General features: G+C 45.5%; 1 protein-coding gene across 1 annotated transcript; it reads right to left on the minus strand.

Moving 5' to 3' along the window:
* Positions 1 to 247: 247 nt before the first annotated feature.
* On the minus strand, positions 248 to 19,345 carry tmem198ab (transmembrane protein 198ab). The gene is made up of 5 exons (XM_070855483.1): positions 19,237 to 19,345; positions 2,507 to 2,784; positions 1,827 to 2,408; positions 1,026 to 1,225; positions 248 to 606 (listed from the first exon to the last, which is right to left on the minus strand). The coding sequence occupies exons 2-5, from the start codon at positions 2,658 to 2,660 to the stop codon at positions 454 to 456; spliced, it is 1,089 nt and encodes a 362-aa protein (XP_070711584.1). The 5' UTR covers positions 2,661 to 2,784; positions 19,237 to 19,345; the 3' UTR covers positions 248 to 453.
* Positions 19,346 to 20,372: the final 1,027 nt, after the last annotated feature.

Here is a 20,372-nt window from a genome sequence, read left to right on the forward strand (position 1 = left end):
CATGAGATGGTGACAGACAGGCCCGGGGCCGGGTACAGCAGGCTGCTTCAGGTTTCCACGTCGACCCTTAAGATTGTAGCTGCGGTTTGTGTTTGTGTAAGTGCATGCATGCATTTGTGCATTCTACTTAAAGTGAAATGAGGTCAACCAAACCTCTGCACCACAGTGACGGCTCCAGCAGCAGCCATGAGGACAGTGGAGCTTTATGATCCCAAAATTAACTTAGTAAAGGGTAAAACACATTTTGCATTTTGGGTAAATCCAGCCCCAAATATATTTTCATCTTCTGAGGGGTGTGGCTGAACCCAGATAATGTTTAAACCCAGAATCTTTGCATCTAAACCCGGTGGTGGTTTGCTCTAGCGCAGGTGCCGTTCACCAGGCGGGGTAGTGATTGTAGAGTCTCTCCCCGGTCAGGGGGAGCGTTCAGGCCTCTGGCAGGTGGACGAGCGGTCAGACCCGTAGCGAAGGTCCCGCAGCTCCAGTTAGAGGCGTCGTGGAGCCACAGTCATAGCCCACATCCACCACGGTGTGGGGTCCACCGACCAGCCTGCTCGGGAAGGGCTGCCCCTGCACCTGCCGGTCTCGGAAACTCTGGATATAGCTCTGGGTGGGACGGAGGGAGAGAGACTTTGGTTTAAAGAAAGTTAGCAAACAGGCATGCATTCAATTACAAGACACGATGACTGGAAAGTGTTTTCCCAGCAACCAGCCTTCATGGATCAAACACTTTGTTATTATAAAAACTGGAATGCATTTTCAATTTTCCTTCTGGATTTTACCCGACGAGCCAAAATACACAGCAGCTGAGATATCCGACTTTTGTTACTGCAAAAAAGTTAAATTAACTCAGAAATGATCGTCATTAAAATCTATAACTGGTCTGGAAACGAATAAAAAGCTGGTGGCAGCAAACAGAAATGTTTGACACAAATCACAGCAAGAAACAATAAAGAAACGAGCAAACACACTGAAGGAGGCATGAAGGGACAGAAGGACAGAACGTGAGGCTAAAGGCTGCTCACCGGCGAGAGGACGTCCGTGTCGTAGCGGCGGATGGGGTTGGGTTTGCGGCGGTAGGCGGGCTCAGCGTGAAGCTGCTTGGCCTGGTGGTGGTGGGAGGAGGAGCCGTGCTGCTGCTGCTTCTTCTTCTTCTTGCGATAGCGGTCGTCCCGCTGACGAATCCGCATCACCTGCATCCTCCTCTGCTGCCGGCTGATGATGACTGAGCAGGACAGAGGGGGGGCGACCTTAACATCGAGGCTCTTAAACATCTAGCTTACATAGACGTGACTGTTTGAACAGAGAAGATCAGGTCTTGAAGTTTAGCCCAGTTTTAATTCAGCGGTCTAGACATCTGTTTAGTCTCCAAGTTACCCTCAGCCTTTACTCAAAAGACAAAATGTCAGCCAGAGCTGCAAAATTCAGCCGTAGCATATTTGGAAATGCTGTAGTTGCCCCCAGAGACTGTACAAACGGTGGCAAAGTTCCCAGAAAAAGCGCCTCAGTCTGTAGACTTTGTTCAACAGGTTTCACACGGGACAGTTTTAAGGCCATTAGAGCTCAAACAGCAGTCCTGATTTCTCTTCAAACTCCTCACATAATTCTCACGTCAGCCGCAGGCTAAACAACACCGGAGCATGCCACCGCAAGAGATCTGAACTTTCTGCCGGCGTGTGATTTATTGGTTCTTACTTCACAATTACCACTCATTTACATACTATCTCACTTTCCCACATGGTGAGCACACGTAGGCGTGAATGAAGGCAAACCAGGAAAAGTAAACGATGGTAGTTTAAGATACATGCACCACAAGAACTCCTCACCCTTGGTATGGGAATATCCCTCAGCAGTCACCTTCCACTGGACCATGACACCCAGCAGGGTGAGGGCAGGCCACACGCCAAGCACCACCCACGTCAGCCAGCACACAGGCTTTCCAGGTGCCGCTTTCATGCGCTCGTACATGTACAGCACGAGGGCGAACAGCTCCACGAAGTAGTCCAGCGCCACGGTAATGACCGCTGCACCAAACACCGCCGTGGACAGCGTGGTAAAGAGGCGCTGCCATTGCAGGGTGAGCACGGCGAACAGCATGCCCAGGCCAAGCAGCACGCCCAGGGGCACCCAGACGGAGCGCGGCGGGCTGTCGGACAGCTCCTCCATGCCCACCAGGGTGGCCACGGCCACCAGCAGGCCCAGCAGCAGGCCCACCATAAAGAGGCCCACGCTGCGAACCAGCATGGTGACCAGGCCGCAGAGCGTGCCGATGCCGAGGCCGATGCCCACCGAGGCCTCCACGCTCAGCTGGGTGTCCAGAACGCGCTCCTTGTAGCAGAGCATGAAGATGACGACGGAGCCGAACATCAGGCCCGTCAGGAACATCACCGCTTTGAAGCAGCGATAGCCTGAAGCCAGAGGAAGACACACGTGAAATTGTTGACAGATGTGTGACTTAATGAGTAAAGCAAACAGAAGCTACACCGGCGTGACTCTCCGCACTCACCAAAGAAGCAGTAAATGATGCCGAAGAGGCAGCACATGGAGCAGACGACGGAGGGGACCACCTTGTAGCGGCCGGCGGGGTCCTTGCAGCCGTCCAGTGGCTCGAGGCTCAGCTCCTGGGGCCGGGCCAGCAGTGTCTCCAGGGTGGTCGCCATGGTGAGCAGGAAGAGAGAGACGGACGGACGGACGGAGAGAGGAGGCGGTGGAGAGGAGAGGTGATCAGGTGGGAGGCGAGGGGCAGGGGAGGCTAGGGAGCACCACCCAGCCGCATGGTTTCACCTGTGGGTGGAGGGCCGGAGACAGCAAAGGGTTAGACGGAGATGAGAAGAGGATTATGGGTAAAAACACCCCACTTCTTACATGCTAATGAGATCAATGTGGGCTAACAGAGAGCACAGAGATATTGTAGCTCATGAATGTGTTGATCTCTCTAATCCTGGATGAAGGAGACTTCATCGTGACGGATCATCTGTCTAAACCAGCTCTTTACATCTCTGCATGTTGATTTTAAAGGCTGGTTAGAACTTACACATTCAGCTGATTGGCAGTTTTGTCAGGTGGTTTAAATTTAATGGGCTAAACCATGAAAAACCACCAGCATGATCCAAAGGATCAGCAACACTGCCAGCAACTAAAAAATCCTGTTACCCTGTTAATAAAGTGGCTTTAGAATCTGCAGCAGCGTAAAACAGATTTTGTTTAGTGTCCACACACACACACACACACACACACACACACACACACACACACACAGAGTTTGGCATCCCCCGATGGCGGAAACAGTGGATAATAATAGCTCAGATAACAGCGGGTGTTCCAGCGGGGTGGACGAGGGCGATCGCAGCCTCTCACTCTCTCTGTGTTTGATCAGGAGGCATTTAAGGAGAACAAGCAGCAACATCCTGCAGGCCACATTCACCCAAAGGCTCCTCCTCAGCAGGTCAGTCTGTCCTCCACCATCCTGTGGAATCTAAACTATAAGATAATTATCGAACAGATGCTGTAAATTACTTTATTGTACTGTATCAGCAGTACTTCCACATTCAGACTGTGGCTCCAGTCTAAAGTTCTGATGCTGAGGACTTCCTGTTAAGTCACATCTCTCTACAAATGAGATTACTGAGCCGAAGGCCTACTTCCTGGTGTCATCAGCTGGGTGTCGGTGGCGACATTCCCAGGAAAATTCTCAGGAAAATTATAAGTAACATCTGCAACGTCTGGTTTGTCAGGGAGGGTAGACAGAGCACTGTTTCCTGTTTCCTCTGCCAGCGTTAGAAAGTAAATAGTTACTATGGCTGAAGGAAGAAAAAGAAGATTTTGACGACTGATGATGAAACTTGATAAAAAAAGAGTTCTGCACCAAAGAGAGTAAAACAGAGCTCTTTAGGATGTAGTTTGTTCGCTGTGAGTACAAACTACACTTAGTTAGTATTTCTTCCTCACCAGTTTCCTTATTTTACCCTGAGTTTCTCCACATGAGCCCTTCATCTGTCACTTCATCTATATTCCAGTGATGTCCTTTGTTAGCAGCACTTGGGAAATAAGCCTGCCAGGACTTTCTCCTTCTCTGGGCCCAACCTTGTTGGTTTTTTCCCCCCACAGTTCTTGACGTCCACCTGCGTCCACCTGTCAGCGTCCACCTGTCAGCGTACACCTGTCAGCACCCCACTGAATCTCACCTTCCCCTCGTTTCCTGCTGCCTTTGCTCTCCGTCACGTCCTTCCTGACGTTCATACGTCAGTTTCACACCCTTGAGAAAAGGGGTTGTTATATACAGCAACCTAGATAGAAAACTCCATATATACAAGATATATACATCCATATATACAGGATATACACATCCATATATACAGGATATATACATCCATATATACAGTATATATACATCCATATATACAGGGTATATACATCCATATACACATCCATATATACAGGATATATACATCCATATATACAGTATATATACATCCATATATACATCCATATATACAGGATATATACATCCATATATACAGGATATATACATCCATATATACAAGGTATATACATCCATATATACAGGGTATATACATCCATATATACATCCATATATACAAGATATATACATCCATATATACAGGATATATACATCCATATATACAAGGTATATACATCCATATATACAGGGTATATACATCCATATATACATCCATATATACAGGATATATACATCCATATATACATCCATATATACAGGATATATACATCCATATATACAGGGTATATACATCCATATATACATCCATATATACAGGGTATATACATCCATATATACATCCATATATACAGGGTATATACATCCATATATACATCCATATATACAGGATATATACATCCATATATACAGGGTATATACATCCATATATACATCCATATATACAGGATATATACATCCATATATACAGGATATATACAATACCAAGAAAGAGCTTCTACTCAGAAACACAAACAAACAAACTGCCCTCACATGATGAAACTGGTTCAGTAGTGTTAGTATACACTCTAACTGTGGAGTGTACTCTGAGGATATACTATACAGCACCATACAGCAGTGTGGTGCATGTTTGATTATGGTGATAATCAAATACCCTCAAAAATCTTGATTTTCCTTCCACAAGTTGTCCATTTTTCACAACTTTTCGAGGCTTTGCAGGAGGGAGACACTGAAACAGACCCACCGGAGTGGGCATGTGAAGTGCAGAGCGGTAAAAATGTAAAAATAGGGTGGGACTGTTGTGTTAAATCATGCACATAAAGTTAAATAACTGATGAGAGAGAACAGCAGAGTTGCAGAATCAGAGAGCCATCTCACTCCCTTTCCTCTTTCACCTCCTTCCCTCGCCTCCTCCCTCCTCTCCCTCCGGTTGCTTTCGTTCTCTCCATCTCGGGATGAGTTCAGTCCGACGGTGGAAGGTTTCTGGGTCAGAGGTGTTTATGTAACTGCAGTCTGGGGAACTTTGCTGTGATGTTCATTAGCTCCCCCATCCTTCTCTCCTCCCTTCTCCTCTTCCTTCCTCCTCTCCTACTACTCTTCTCTCCTAACCTTCATCCGTCTCGTAATCGTCAGCTACTTGTTGCCCAGCCAGACGCCACTCCTTCCTTCACTTCCCTCCCTCGGTCCCCGGTTCATTTCCTCCCTGAGGGCTGAGTCTTGAAGAGGAGGACAGTCATAACTTTGTGTCACATATGAAACTAGTCTGGCTTGTTTGTCTGTGAAGAAGGAAAGTGTGTCACACAAACCCTGATTGTACCTGCCGCTGCCTCCTCTGACCTTTAACCTCTGACACATTATTTCTCTAAAGACAAAATAATCTCAAAAAACTACATGCAACTAAATGCAAACTTAGCTTAGCTTAGCATAAAGACTGCAAACAGGGGGAAACAGCTAGCCTGGCTCTGCCAACAACACATAACTCTTAATAATCCCACTAATGAACAGTCAGCACACAAACAGAGGAGTAAAAAGGACAAACTGTGGTTATGTAACGGTTTCTTGGCAAACAACAGCAGTGATTTTCAGGAGTCTTGACGCCATCTGACAACCATCTGACAAACCTCGCCACGGTCAGATGTGCAGAGCCGACGGATAAGCTGCTATTTGTCAAAGTTGAAAAATATGCCACAAAAACTGTCTCACGATACGACTCTGATGGCGTCTCTAAGTATCAGGGTGTCAGCAGAGCTTCCACATTATCATCAGTTATTCAGCTTTATTGTCTCTTCTATTAGTCAATCCAACTTCCCCCCCCCCACACAACACACTTTTATATATATGTCTATAAAAACATGTGAATGGTATTTAGACATGTTGTAATGACAGCAGAGGGTCACCTGCATTATCACACATTACATTAAAAGCAAACATATTCATAGTTCTGGGCTCCACAGACAATAGAAACCTGCTGAGGACAAATTCCTGTTTGTGGAGCACTGAGTAAACTCTGTGTGTGTGTGTGTGTGTGTGTGTGTGTTAAAGAAAGGAGCATTTGCATTTGAATGGAGGAACAGTCAGTGGGAAGAGGCTGATCAATGGTGCAAAAGAGCTCAGAAAATATCTTTGGTACAAATTCAGACACAAACACACACACACTGAATATTCTTTCTACATTTTCATCTCCATTTTCATCCAAACATGTCGTATTAATAATCATCTTTTGGTGGAGGATTAGCTGGCTGCTGCCGTGTGACCGCTGTGTGTGTGTGTGTGTGTGTGTGTGTGTGTGTGTGTGTGTGTGCAGAGGCATTAAGCCGTTTTGCCCCACAGATCAAAACGTGCACTTTTTATGTTTTCAGACGGATCATCCTCTGGAAGAAGAAGAAGAAGAAGAAAATAAATGAGCGGGGAGTTTCTTCTGCTGTCCAAATCAGCATCAGCAGCAGCAACAACAACAACACGGTTCTCCACCTCCCATCCTGCTTCCTGTCTGTTGCCACGACGACGGAGGGATGCTGACAGACAGCCGGCAGTTGGCCCTTGTCTGAAGCCTGACCAATGGAAGAGCAGCATAAACTCCCATAGCAACAGCACGAGAGCCAATCAGTGGCCCCGCCTGTTCCCTCTGAATGTGCTCACACTTTATACGTCTGTGTGTGAGTGTGTGTGTGTGTGTGTGTGTGTGTGTGTGTGTGTGTCAATTATCATCAATACGTCACACCAGCGTGTTTTTAAAACAACACAGAGCTCCGAGCCGATGCCACCACCTGATTGTTTTCCACTTCTCCTTTTCAAAGTGAGCAACAAACACGGATGAGACCGACGCAGCAGACGGGACGCTGCCAACTTTTACACAAGTTAACTGATTCCAGCAAGTCGGGATTAAATAACAGCCTGAGTTTAGACTGAATAATTCAAGTCAGACAAAATGAGAATCCAGTCTAAGATACACCAAAGGCCAAATGTACATCTTCTCTCAGATGTCTGCAGCATCCTTCAGCTGTGAGACAAAAACACCCCAAAAACACTAAAACCTCTCTTTCCTCATTGTCTCACTCAACAACAAACCCCCCCCCTCCCCAAAAAAACACACAATCAATCTCAACCTCTGCCTTTAACTGAGCGGTTTGTGGATCAGTCGATGGGACCCAGACACGCCGACACAGATGTGCAGTCCAGCGGTGACATCATCAGTCTGAACTTGGCGGCTGCAAAAGAGACAAAGCCTTTTCGTGAATAAAGATAAATGGCGGCTATAAATACACACTGGCTGGGAACCACGTGCTGCTTCAGGTCTGACCTACATGTTAAAGTCCACATTACAGCACAGCTCAGCTCTTTTTAAAGACTGATGAAAGTAAACAATACTGTTTCAGAAGGACTTCACAATTAATCATTTCACTCCATTTACTCCTAATGGTGCATTTCTACACAATTCATGACTACATAAAAAGTTCTTATATCTTAACAAATATATAGACATTTTGGTTTTTATTCCATGTATCTGCATTTAAAGGTCATGTATGTCTTTGTCATTTACTTGTCTTTGTGAAGGATGTGACCACAGGACATGTTGTATAATGTCATCAAGGTTGATGGGTTCAGCTGCCTCCAGCTAGAGTTAAAAGGACAAAATCCTGTATTTTAAAACTGGGACCCATTTTTTTAAAGATATTTTAGGCTCAAAATGACAAAAAAACGTTGGCTGTGATGTTAATCTTCAAGGCAACTGCACCTGATCACAGTAGGTCCACTAAAAGAGCTTGTTTGATCCACTGACAGGCTCAGAGTGTTATTCTAAGTGTGTGACAGCATCATGGAAAGGATCCCTACAGAGAGAGACCTGGAAGATCCTTTTGGTTTAACCACAAACAGCACACACACCAGACTACATTCACTAAAACAGGGATTTTACCTGAAAGAGCATGGGAGTCATGCCTTCATCTGCTAGTTTGTTTGTGTTATTGTGTGTTACACAAATACTGTATTTGACCTGAACTAACCCTTTAAAACACCAAATTCACACAATAACACGAGCAAACTAACCAATGGAGGCAGTAAGCAGACCAGCAACTGCTACGTATAATTAGTGCTTTTGTCAATGGAGTCTGGTGGCTTTCAAGAGAACGATGTAATGGTGTCACAGCAAATCCAAAAGATGTCATGCGAACTGTTTTGCATTTTCCTGGACGTTCCCAACGAAATGATGGTATTAACAGCGAAGCAGCATAACTTTGAGAACACAGGAACACACTAAAGTGTAACACCCACAGCACACCCACTCCAAATGTTTTCTATGCCCCATCAAGTTACATCACTGTCCTACCTACATCTCAGCGCTGAGGTGTGTTTAGGCTCCAGAAAAGTAGCATGAATCCACAGACTGACAGTTTAGTAACTTGACAGCTGCTCCTGTCGGTACAACATGTCCGTTATGCTCCACGGTGAACGGCCACAGTCCCAAAAAGGAAGCCGACGCACCGGAGCTTCACATCTGAGCTTAAATAAATGTACCTCCTGCTGCTGCGATGTCTTACAAGATTAAAAAAACATGTTTTCTTCCACTGAATAACACAAGCAGAGGAGGGAGGCATGATTCATTTTGCATTCATGCATCTTAATGAGCTCCATCCCAGACAGAGAAATGTCTGCAGAGGTAAACTCTGATGAAAGAAGCCTTTTAGTAACTCAATCAGTACTTCATTTCACTTGGCTCCTCCTTCCATGAGAAGAATCAAACTTCATTTAAATTCACTGAGCATGCTTGATGCCATCTTCTTTGTCTTTGTCACCTTGGTGACCTCTGAGCATCACATCTGAGTTTCTGTCTCTTGATCATTTTCCTAACGCGCTCATCAAGTGCACCGATTTCAGTTTCTGCTCCGTGCACAGAGGGCTGTGTGGGTTTCATAACCCTGTGACTCATGAAATCTGTTCACGATGCGTTTATTTTAAAACAGTTTTGTTCCAAATGCTCCTCTCCTCTTCTGTTTGAAGCTTAGAGGAAAGACACTTCCACCTTTAAGACCAAACCCATGCTGCAGAGGAGAGTTTGCTGTGGTGCAACATCTCTTAACAACAACATAAGAAGACTTGAAGTTAAGATTAAACAACATTACGATGCATCTGTGTGCCCTGACTGACACCCAGCTGTGTTAATCTCCCCAGCTGAGGCCTCTCGGTCGCCGTCGGCCGGTTTGACGCCGGCCGGCACCTTCTGACTGAACTCATCTGTTGCTCAGCTTCGGCCAATAAGAGCGCAAGCAGTCCAGTGACCTCATCAACTGGCGTCTCCCCAGCCATGTGTCTACAATAGTCAGCTATGTTCGTCTGATGTCTGATCTGATTTGCACTAATGCTCCCAGTAGGGTCTCGTCAAAGCCGCGTGGACTCCAAAGTACGTCCACTCATGACTGCCTTCCTGTCAGTGTGACTGTAGGTGGTGCTGAAGTGATCGGCCAATCAATCAATCAGTTAACGCACTGAAAAGTCAAACAATTATTCTAGTCATCATCATGTGGCACTCTCCGGCTCCAGCTTCTCAAATGTGTGCATTTTCTGTTTATATCTGTTGGTCTGACGTTTGTTCTTAAAGAAATGAAATCAGATAATGAAAGCAGCTCCAGTTTTAGGTTTCAGTGTTTCAGAGAGGAAACATTTAACTTTTCCCTCCTCTACTCTTGTTATGACTTTACCCTCACCATAAGATAAATTAACAGTAGATATTATTAAGACATCCTTTTTACTTCCTTCTTTCACGTCCGTCTTTTCCTCCAGACGACTGATCTGAACAGATCCAGTCTTTTAAATGTGTATATAGTTTTCACAGGGGAGGATTGTTGGATTCTTTCTCTGAAGGATTTTATCTCTTCAGGACTTTTCTGGCACTGAGGGTTGTGTGTGTAAAGTTTAGAATTAAAGGGACCTCTTGAAGCGACATTAAAGCACAATGAGCAAAAACCCCAAAAGGCTTTTAACATAGTTTTAGGTGTTATTACTAGAGAACACCACACCACACAACACCAGACCATCTGCATAACACAACAGGTGTCACGCAGCAGATTTCTCCGACAGGAAAACGTCAACAACAAACAACGTGAGCGAGCGTATCACAGTCGTGACTGACGCCCAAAGCCTCGGCGACGGTGAGTAACAGCAGAACGAGGAGTGATATGACACAACCAACGGCCGGCGTGACTGTTCCTGGACCTGTCGCTGTGTGACAGTCCACTACCGCCAAGAATAAGTCCATCCAACTTCCTGTTCGAAACAGAACAGCAGAGCTGCTCCAGACAGACGGACACGTTAAACCTAAAAACATCATTCTGTAAACTCACTGCAGTCATCAGACGGATGTGACGGAGAGATTCTGAGCTGTAGACTGAATGAAAACAGTTTTTTTACTTTTACACAGTTATTCAAGGTGAAGCATCAAAATAAATGTGTAAAACATGAAGCATCTAAATATGAAACAGTCCAAATATACAGCAGATCTCCTCTGCAACATTCCCACATGATGCTATAACCTCAAAAAGGTTCAACCCAAAGTCATATTTTACACCCGGAAACATGACCTAAACACAAACAAGCAGTGATATTGTGTCAGAGACAAACATGTAGTGATGAAATCAGGACCTCCGGTCGGTCTGATGGGGTCTGAGGCATGAGGGGAAGAAACGCTGAGCGGGAGCACAAAGCAGCCAAAGTGTTAAGAGGAAGGAAATTTTGAAAAGGGAGTGAAAGAGAAAGAAGAGAAAGGAGAGGGAGAGGAAGAAGAAAAAAGGCCAGTGGCCTTCCCACCATGTTGTGTTACGTAACGGCCTCATCATGCATTACTCACTGCACTTCAGCTGTTCTCCAAATCACTTTGCATTGGCAACAAATACAAACCTCGTGTCCAAAGACGTTTCAGTGCAGGTGCACAAATATCTGCTCACAGTCACAAACACATACGGATTGTTCCTTTATACTTAAAGAAGCCTTTTTTAGACATTTACGGCTCCGAGATCGACGTGTTTTTAATCAATAAGCCTGCGACTAACAACTGCTCTCATTATCGACTCACCTCAGCTCTTTCCTCTGTTAACTGTTTACTACAAAATGTAAAAATCACAATCATTTCCTTCAAGAACTTTATTCCCAATAACAGAGTCCTGAACCTTCACGCCTCGTTTGATCCACTTCAATCATTGATATCAATATCAAGAAGCATTAATAAGACATAAAATAAACCAAACAAAACTCTTTGAATGTTGTATTTCCTTTTGACGTTACTGAAAATGACAGAAAACTAGTTGGTAACTATTTTGATGACTGATTATCAAATGTTCTCTTCCTCCAGGATCTGAACTGTGAGGATTCTTTGGGTTTTGTACCTTTAATTTCACCAAATAAGTAAAATAAGTTTTAAAAGATGTCGTCTTTGACTTTAGGAAATCACCACTTTGTGATATTTTATAGACCAAACAATTAATCCAAAGGCTTCAATAAGGAAAATCCTTGCTGTAGTTGTAGCCAAACATTCCTGAATGATAAATCAAACTCCGGATGTGAGAAAGTATTTAAATGTGTTAACAAAAAGTCCTGAACATTAGCATCTCTTATTCTTTTAATTCGTTGAGCTAAATTAGTTAAAATAGCAGAACACAAATCAACATAAAGTAGTGAAACAAAGACTAAAACTCTGTGGACGATAAGAACATTTCCTCTGACAGCTGAAGCACATTCATATCACTGCTGATTCCCAAAGACACAATGTGATCTGAAGCCTTTGCCTTAAATCTGCTCCTCTCTCCATCACTGACCTGAGAAATGTGCCGGTCTGACCGAGCTGCAGCACGTCCTCACCCAAAAGCCTCTCTTCCCTCCTCGCCGTGTCTGCGCGCCTGCGGTCTAATGAGAAAATGAGCCGGAGCACATGATGCAGACAGACCTCTCTCTGTCTCCCAGTGTTGTTCAGGAGCCAGCCAAGGTAACAGGCTGATGGGGGAGCTGCCAAAAACAGGCCTGTTCATGACGAGCTCAGAGCGAGCTGCCAGCGTCCCGCCGCTCGCAGCGGAAGACCGAGTGTGTCACCGGTTTACATGTCAGCTTCCGGGAGAGAGACAGAGAGAGAGAGGGGGAGAGAGACAGAGAGAGAGAGGGGGAGAGAGACAGAGAGAGAGAGAGAGAGAGACAGAGAGAGAGAGAGAGAGAGGGGAGAGAGAGAGAGAGAGAGAGAGAGAGAGAGAGAGAGAGACAGGGAGAGAGAGAGAGAGAGGGGTTGTTGTCGTCAATCACCCTGCCGATAACCTGGCACGCCAACCGCCATCCCTCTGCACATGTCGATCAATACCGGCCGGGTTGCAGTGGAAACGTGACAGTATGCAGGGGAGGACGTGGCTGGTGGTGTCACTGCATGTGAGCCTGTGTCATCTGTGTGTGTGTGTGTGTGTGTGTGTGTGTGTGTGTGTGTGTGTGAGGACCACGGTCGGTCAGGACAGGACAGGACAGGACAGCTCCAAGAACATGACTGAGGAATTCTGCTTCATACCAATCTTTGTTTGTGCAGTTTGAGGCTGTGGATCATATGATTTAAAACATAAACATCAGTGGACACCGTTAGTCCCTAAACACTGTTTGCTTTGTTGCAGCTTATCCAAAAAGGAAAAAGTAAAATAGGTATTTTGGAACCGAGTGCTTGAGTAGATTGTTAAAGGAATAGTTTGACATTTTGGGGAAAAGGCTCATTTGTTTTCTGGCAGGCAGAAGATGAGGAGACTGGATCCCACTCAGCATCACAGAAAGACTGGAAGGCAAAACCCCAAACTACTACTACCAACACCCTCCTTATATCCCACTGGTTTACTCCACCCAAAAACCTAGAACACCACTTCCAGTCTTTAAGCTAACTATTGCTTTCATGGCTGTAAGCTGCAGATTTGATCACCTAGTTGTTGTTGTTGTTGTCATCATCTGCTTCTTAATACTCTGAAATCAGGCAAATTGTGCTTTGATTTCTGAATTAAAATGAAGCAAATCTGAATTTCCAAATTGCTCAGCATCCTTGGAGAGCAGCAGAAGAGCATTGTGGACACAAAAGATGCAAAAAAACAACAAAAAACAGTCAATTTCAAGAAAGAATCTCAATTTCTATTCAGATCTGAATGTTAGTGAGGCTCCAAACCCATCAGGTGACTCACATCTCACATGGCTCTTTTTTTTTTACAGAACAACAACAACATACTGTGACTTGTGCTGATGAACAGTGTCTGCAGCGGTCCACAGATCTCTCCCACAAGCACCCGCACGACTCCGGGAGATTAGGCACGACCGGCGGCGCCAAGAGGCCGAGGCGTTCTCACACCTCCTCAGACACTCGCTGAGCAGGTTACATAAGGCTCAGGGTGAATGGGCACCTCCTGTTATAAAACCCTGTGTAGCTGCTGTCATTTCCTCTGATTGGACAGAATGTGGAGAATCTGCTGATCGGGAATCAGTGAGAAGAGGAGGAGGAGGAGGAGGAGGAGGAGGAGGAGGAGGAGGAAGACACTGAGGTCTTTGTGTGTGTCATACTCTGTTTTCACCCCGACAGCCTCCAACACATGCCACAGGAGGAACTATTTTAGTCCACAAAGTGTCAGAAGAAGTAACACAAGTTCCCAAAGCTCAATACAACCAAAATAGTCCGTTTGCAGTGACAGAACCAGAGCACGTCGGGCCTGCTGGCTAACACTGACCGGTACTAATCAACTAACCATAACAGCACCGGTGGACTTAGTTTAAATCCTGGCATCTTTCCATCCTGTCCAATAGGAAAGGAACAGATAAGATAGTCATTTTAATGCACTATGGCTGTACAGGAAAGGTTAAACGCAGCGACATCATCCAGTGAAACACTGACGATGTACCAGTGCAAAGTCCTGGGAGGTTGTTTGGAGAGAAAGGTCGCCATGGTGACTGTCATAGTATCATCAACTACTACGCACTGCTTTGGCATCTGACTAATCTTCAAACTCACGGAGGTGTTCCTCAAAGCGGGTCTCAGGAGCTCATGGATCTCTGCTGACATCTCCCATGATGCAGCTCAGCAGGGTGTTTCATTAAAGAGTAATATCAGGGTTAATATTTCAGAGACGTCCCTTCAGAGGACGTTATAAAACAGAACACACCAGTTCAAAATCAATCCACATGCATATTTGTTTGATTTCTTTCCTCTTAAGCCAAATTGTTTGCTTGATCAGGTTAAAAAGCAGTTTAATGGTCCTCTGCTTCATCCGAGCAGCTCCGATAATCCTCATGTCTGTGTGGTCTGTTCACGGCAGATACAAAGATAATGAGATTCGACTGAATGCCGAGCGGCCGGAGGCGAGGTCAGGCAGGCTCTGGATTAACAGCAGGCCTTTTACAATCAGGACTGGGGTCTGGTCCTAAATCAATCAATCAAAAAAGTCCTTTTTCAACATCGTTCTTCACCTGCAAGTTCCTCCCGAGTGTCCTCAGACCTGCAGCGGCATGTCTGAATACCTCCTTACATAACTGCCACCCTCACACAACAAGGCTTCTCTTCTTCACGCCGTCTTCATCCTGCTGCTCTGTATGACTGAACATCCCCCGACCGGCTCACTGTTCTCCCCGTCCACCGCTGCCCTGAGGGAGCTGCTCAGGAATATCAATGATGTTTGTCCCGGCGGAGGAGAATCTAAACTCAGGGTTACAGCCTGAATGTTTCCAGATCAACACAGGAGGAAGAAACAGCTGCTGCTGTCTCTCTGTTTCTTTCTTTGAGGTGTGATGTCGGGAAATCTGTGAGTTTTTACACCAAATGCTCAAAAGAGGAGGAAAGACGGTGCTTGTGAACGTGACTTGTCTGTAATCTTGTTACATTAAATGGGTGTTCATTCGTGTGTGATGTGTCAAACTACTGAGCCCATCAGCCTGGTATTTTTCTGTTTTCAGGCTTGTATGCTGAGCAGCTGCTTGTGTTTGCCTTGATTCACAGTTTTTGAGCTTATCGACTGATTTATGGCGTCGCTGCCTGCTGAGTCCTCACTCCTTCGAGCCAGCAAGTCATCGGCAACCGCTTCAGTCTGACATTTAAGAGCAAAAGGCTAAAGACAAGCCTGGTGTTCAGGACAACTCCTCTATCTGTAGTACTATCAATGCACGGCCACAGAAAACATGGGAGATTCCCTTTAAGTTCTTTCAGGTACACTCAGATTGGGAAAGGACATATTGTACCTAGAGGAAAGCCAAGCCCAGAGAACCGGCACAGTGGAATCACAACCAAACCATCACAACACCAACTTCAACCCCACCGATCATCAGCAGGACTCCGTTATTACAACCGCTGCTTAATAATCTCTTTGAATTATTCATTTCATGCACTTCACGTGTCAGAAATACCCTTTTTTCCTGATTTCTGGCTCCGATAGAAAATGATCAATAATAATTACGCTGCAATAATTAATCACACACAGACCCACGTGCAGGAATAACCCATGATCCTCTCTGCTCGCCCTTGCATGCCATCTCCAGTGACAGCGCAGCACGTGTGATCACACGACCTCATTGCTTCGGAGCAGAGAGAAGAGTGAGGCACGGAGTCTGGTCACAGGTCACATGATCAGAGGTCACAGGTCACATGATCAGAGGTCACAGGTCACATGATCAGAGGTCACAGGTCACATGATCAGAGGTCACATGATCAGAAAAGAAGCTGTTTTATCTAAAGATAAAAAGATAAAGATAAAACTTCCACATCCAATTATTTTAAAAGTTCCTTTGCTGAAGAATGAGAGTTAAGATCAGCGGAACGATTAACAGATTTAAATCAAGTGCTGCAATGGTTAGTCAGCTAATCTATTACTTCATCTTTTGAGTCTCTCTGTGCTTTATATCAATAGATTTGTGAATAATCCAGATAATTCTTACCTGAAGCCTCATATAGACACACATTACATAAATATAATAACAACCTGAACAAATGAAAATGCAGATTTGTGAAGAAACTTTAGAAGTTTCTGATTATTTCTGGACAAACTATTTTGTTTTTAAATGCTGTTTGTCCTCAGTAAACCCGAAGCAGGACCGGGCAACAGTTCTGAGGGGAGTCCAGACTCTCCTCTCTGCACCTGTCAGCTCCGAACATCTGGGCCTCAGCAGCCCGCAGGTCTCAGCTCGCTGTGTGAAGCTGTACACTAATTAGCAGCTATCATCACTGCTGGACCCTGAACGCCCCGTCTGACACAAACACCATTCTTCAGGAAAGACAACACGGGAAGAAACGCAACCTGAGACGACAACCTGTGTGCGTAGAAGCTCTTCAGGATGATGAATGTCTGCCGGAGGAATGTGTGAGCATGTCGCTGCTGCACGTAAATAAAACTGTCCATGTTTCTTTTGTACAAGGTTGTAAGGAGCTGTTGAGTTCACCTGCTCAGTAGGAAGGTGTTAGAAACATGACTCATGCTCAGCGACCAAGTGTCTCACACACACGTAGCTCTGGTGAAAGTTAAGTTTGTTTAAAGATGATTATTTAAAGGAATAATTCTCTTATTTTGCTTTATTCAGCGGCTGCCATCTTTGCTCCATCAAGGTTCACAGTCACTCACCCACATGGAGGCATAATGTTTTATAATACATGGAGTATTTTAGAGTATTTTTTATTATAAATTATGGACCAAATCTATCAAATGATGAATATTATGTTTCTAATTATGAGCCACAGTATCTCTAACTGAGGGAATAAACAAACTACTGGATAAGAAAGCTTTTTTATTATTGTATTTAAGAGGATGAATCTGATCAGGTCATTTCACGATGTGAATGTAACAATCAATGAGTGTAAAAGCACAGACAGCCGGATGTTTAGTAGATCACAGTGACGCTGCAGCTGCTGGAGAAGAAACTCTGCCTCCCCTGCATCAGGCGGACGGGAGAGGGTGAGGACGAGGGAGACGGGGTGAGGGAGGATGCGAGCGGCACCATGCAGGAGATGTTGACCCACCAGTGGATCTGAAGCGACGTGTTGTGGCATTTTCATTCCCCCAGTGGGGCTGCAGAGCGCGAGCCGTGCCGCCTGACTGCACCGATAAGACGGCGGTCTGACACACAGTGAATCCACAAAGAGCTCGCCGAGGGTTTTATCAGGCAGCAGCTCTGAGCACAGACTCAGCCTCACATCCTCTCACTGCTCCAGAACTTGACGCTCAAAACACGGGAGGAGCTCCTTTTCTCCATCACTTCCCTTTAACCTGGCTCCTGCTTCAGTTAGCAATGCCCTACATTTCCCAGAATGCCTGTCAGTGACCTCCAGAGAGCACGAATCCTGTTCATCTGCACTGAGTTATAGATGAAGACACACTGGTGGCAGTTTAATTCAACCTGAATTGGAGCTGCAATGCATTCTGGTCTGTTTCCTGCCGCTGTGGGTGAGGAGTTGTTCCATTTCTTTGTCTCTGATGGGTTCATCCCTGTGCGGTTAGACACCAGATCCTGGTTCCCTCCACAAACAGCCAATAGGACTCTTCCACTGGATCTTTGGATTCAAATACTTAAATGTTTTGTTCAGCAAGATAATCTTCACTAATGAACACCACTTTGATGATTATGAAGCTTAAACGCAGTCGGCAGAAGTAATATTAGGATATAAACGGTCACATGACTCCAAAATAGTACAAGCTGATGATGATGATGATGAAAGTCTGAGTTCATTTGCAGGCTTATGAGTCAAACTGAAACTGATGAGTCCATGTTTTCCTGCACACTTGCACCTGTCAGGTACGACTAGAAACCTCCAGACCTCCAGGTTTGAGGGCTTGTCCCTGCAGTAAGCTACAGGGAGCAGAGACACTCCACCCAGGGTCAAAGTTCAGAACTCCTCAGCCTTTGGAAACCGCTGTGTCACGTCTTCTGTGACGCTGCATTGTGGGAAATGTAGTGTTTTGGAGTGTGGCGCATACATATCTTGGCCTGTGCTGTTTATTTTCATCAAGGGGGGGCACTGCACTAAATTGTTCTGATCCTTCAAATATGTACTTGAGTAAATGTAAACTGCACTGGAGACGTTTCGCTGCCTCCCTCTGAGCAGTGACTTAAAGCACATGAGGAAACCGTTAAGCCATAAGTGGGTCAGATCCCTCTGCAGGAAGACCACATTAAAGACCGACATCACTTCACCTCAGAGTCATAAAATGAAGCTCATCGTGCAGGGAGCACCCCTGGGTGTCTCCAGCCCACAAGCTGCTCACACGCGTCACATTAAACGTCACATTAAAGTCTAAGGCTGCAAGTAACCATTATTTCCAATCCAAGTCCAAACACAAACCAAAAACATCCCGTTCACGTTGCAATAAAACAGATTTAGTGGGTTTAAATGATCCAGAAACATCCAGGATACAATTCTGACAGCAACACCCTTTTACCTTCAGTGATTCTTCCACCACTGATCAGGAGATTAAACCTAAACTGAGCTTAAAGCTGGCTTGAGACCCCTTCAGGGACCTCTGGGAGAGCTCAGACTGGTGAGCACATCTCTCTCTGGTAAACACACCATCCATCCATCCATCCATCCATCTGGATGATCGACCCTGATGCGGGTCAGACCTGAACATGAAGCCCGCTGACAGCCCCAGTATTTCAGCCCCAGGCCTCCTCTTCTGCTGGATCCACAACTAAACTCCTGCTTTTTATTCTCTGACAGCAGGTGAGTGCGTGCGTGTGCGTGTGTGCGCGCCTGAGACAAAAGAGACGCACCGTGCGCGTTAATCACCACTCACCATCATCCCCGGCAGCCTGACGCGCCTCGTCCGCGTTCACATGACGGCAAACTGAGCCTCCTGAGCGGCGAACACCGACCATTTTCACCGCTTTCTTCCCCGAACTGGGTGTCCTTCCGTCGGTGAGGAGCTCCGTCTCCCCCCCGGCAGCCTGCGGGGCGGTGGATCCCCGGCCTGACTAGTCCTCCATGGGGGGGAAGACGCACATGAACCGGGCTGAATGAGCAGAAACCCGGGTTACATGCCGGATAAACAGCAGAGCTGTGTGTGGAAACTGTAGAGGAGGTGCAGGAGCATCCAGGCTGTGCTCAGGATGGAGGGATGGAGGGAGGATATTGAGCCTCACGGTGCGTCGGGTGAGGAAGGTGGCCTCCGCTGCAAAAAGTGACGAGTCCAGTCTGCATCACATTTACTGACAGGAGAATAAAAGGCAGGAACATCCGCAGCGGCTCCCAGAGGATGAGGCCTCAAACACACCGTGAAATACCAACAAACACACTGATGTGTCTGATCTATATGCATTTATCTTTGTTTTTATTATTACTCTTATTAAAAGGCACGGATATTTTAACATAAGCACCATAATGTATTTTATTTATTTAAATTCATGTTTGTGAATTTTATTTATTATTTAATCATTATGAATTTTATCTCCATGAGTTATTTTTCTCCTGTGGAAATTACTTTACTTCGCTTTGCCTTTTTTTTTTTTTTGCCTTCTGGGCTTCCGTAGCTCCTGGGCTTCCGTAGCTCCTCCCCTCTACCTGTCACATGCTGCTGCACCTTGCTGAGGTAGGTTGTGTGAGCGAAGTAAGCTGCAGTAATTATGTTGTTTTCTTTGGACATGTAGTCGTTGAAGTGATTCTCTTTGGTGTTTGTTCTTTATTGTTGTATACTTTTGTGTTGCCAGACTGTTTTGTGTTGATTTTACCGTCAGTATAAGTTTTATAGATGTTTTTAACCCGTCCTGCGTTAGCTAGTTTCTCTGTTAACTGTTAAATATTGTTTTTATGTTTAGGGGAGGAAAGTACAGTGAGATGACAATACTGCTGTGATTAGAAGAAGACATCTGATGTGTTTCTGTCCTCTTCAGATTAAAGGAGTTCTGGAAAGCGGTCCTGTTTCTGGTGCCCGTC

The sequence above is a fragment of the Pempheris klunzingeri genome, chromosome 24 (assembly GCF_042242105.1).
Source record: "Pempheris klunzingeri isolate RE-2024b chromosome 24, fPemKlu1.hap1, whole genome shotgun sequence".
NCBI classification, from domain to species: domain Eukaryota; kingdom Metazoa; phylum Chordata; class Actinopteri; order Acropomatiformes; family Pempheridae; genus Pempheris; species Pempheris klunzingeri.

What these genes read in the sequence shown, in the direction of transcription:
- tmem198ab (XM_070855483.1), bottom strand. Translation starts at nt 2,660, where the DNA reads ATGGCGACCACCCTGGAGACACTGCTGGCCCGGCCCCAGGAGCTGAGC. An exon ending in CATCATTTACTGCTTCTTTG is followed by an intron (nt 2,409 to 2,506) that starts GTGAGTGCGGAG and finishes CTCTGGCTTCAG; the next exon opens with GCTATCGCTGCTTCAAAGCG. An exon ending in GGGATATTCCCATACCAAGG is followed by an intron (nt 1,226 to 1,826) that starts GTGAGGAGTTCT and finishes TGTCCTGCTCAG; the next exon opens with TCATCATCAGCCGGCAGCAG.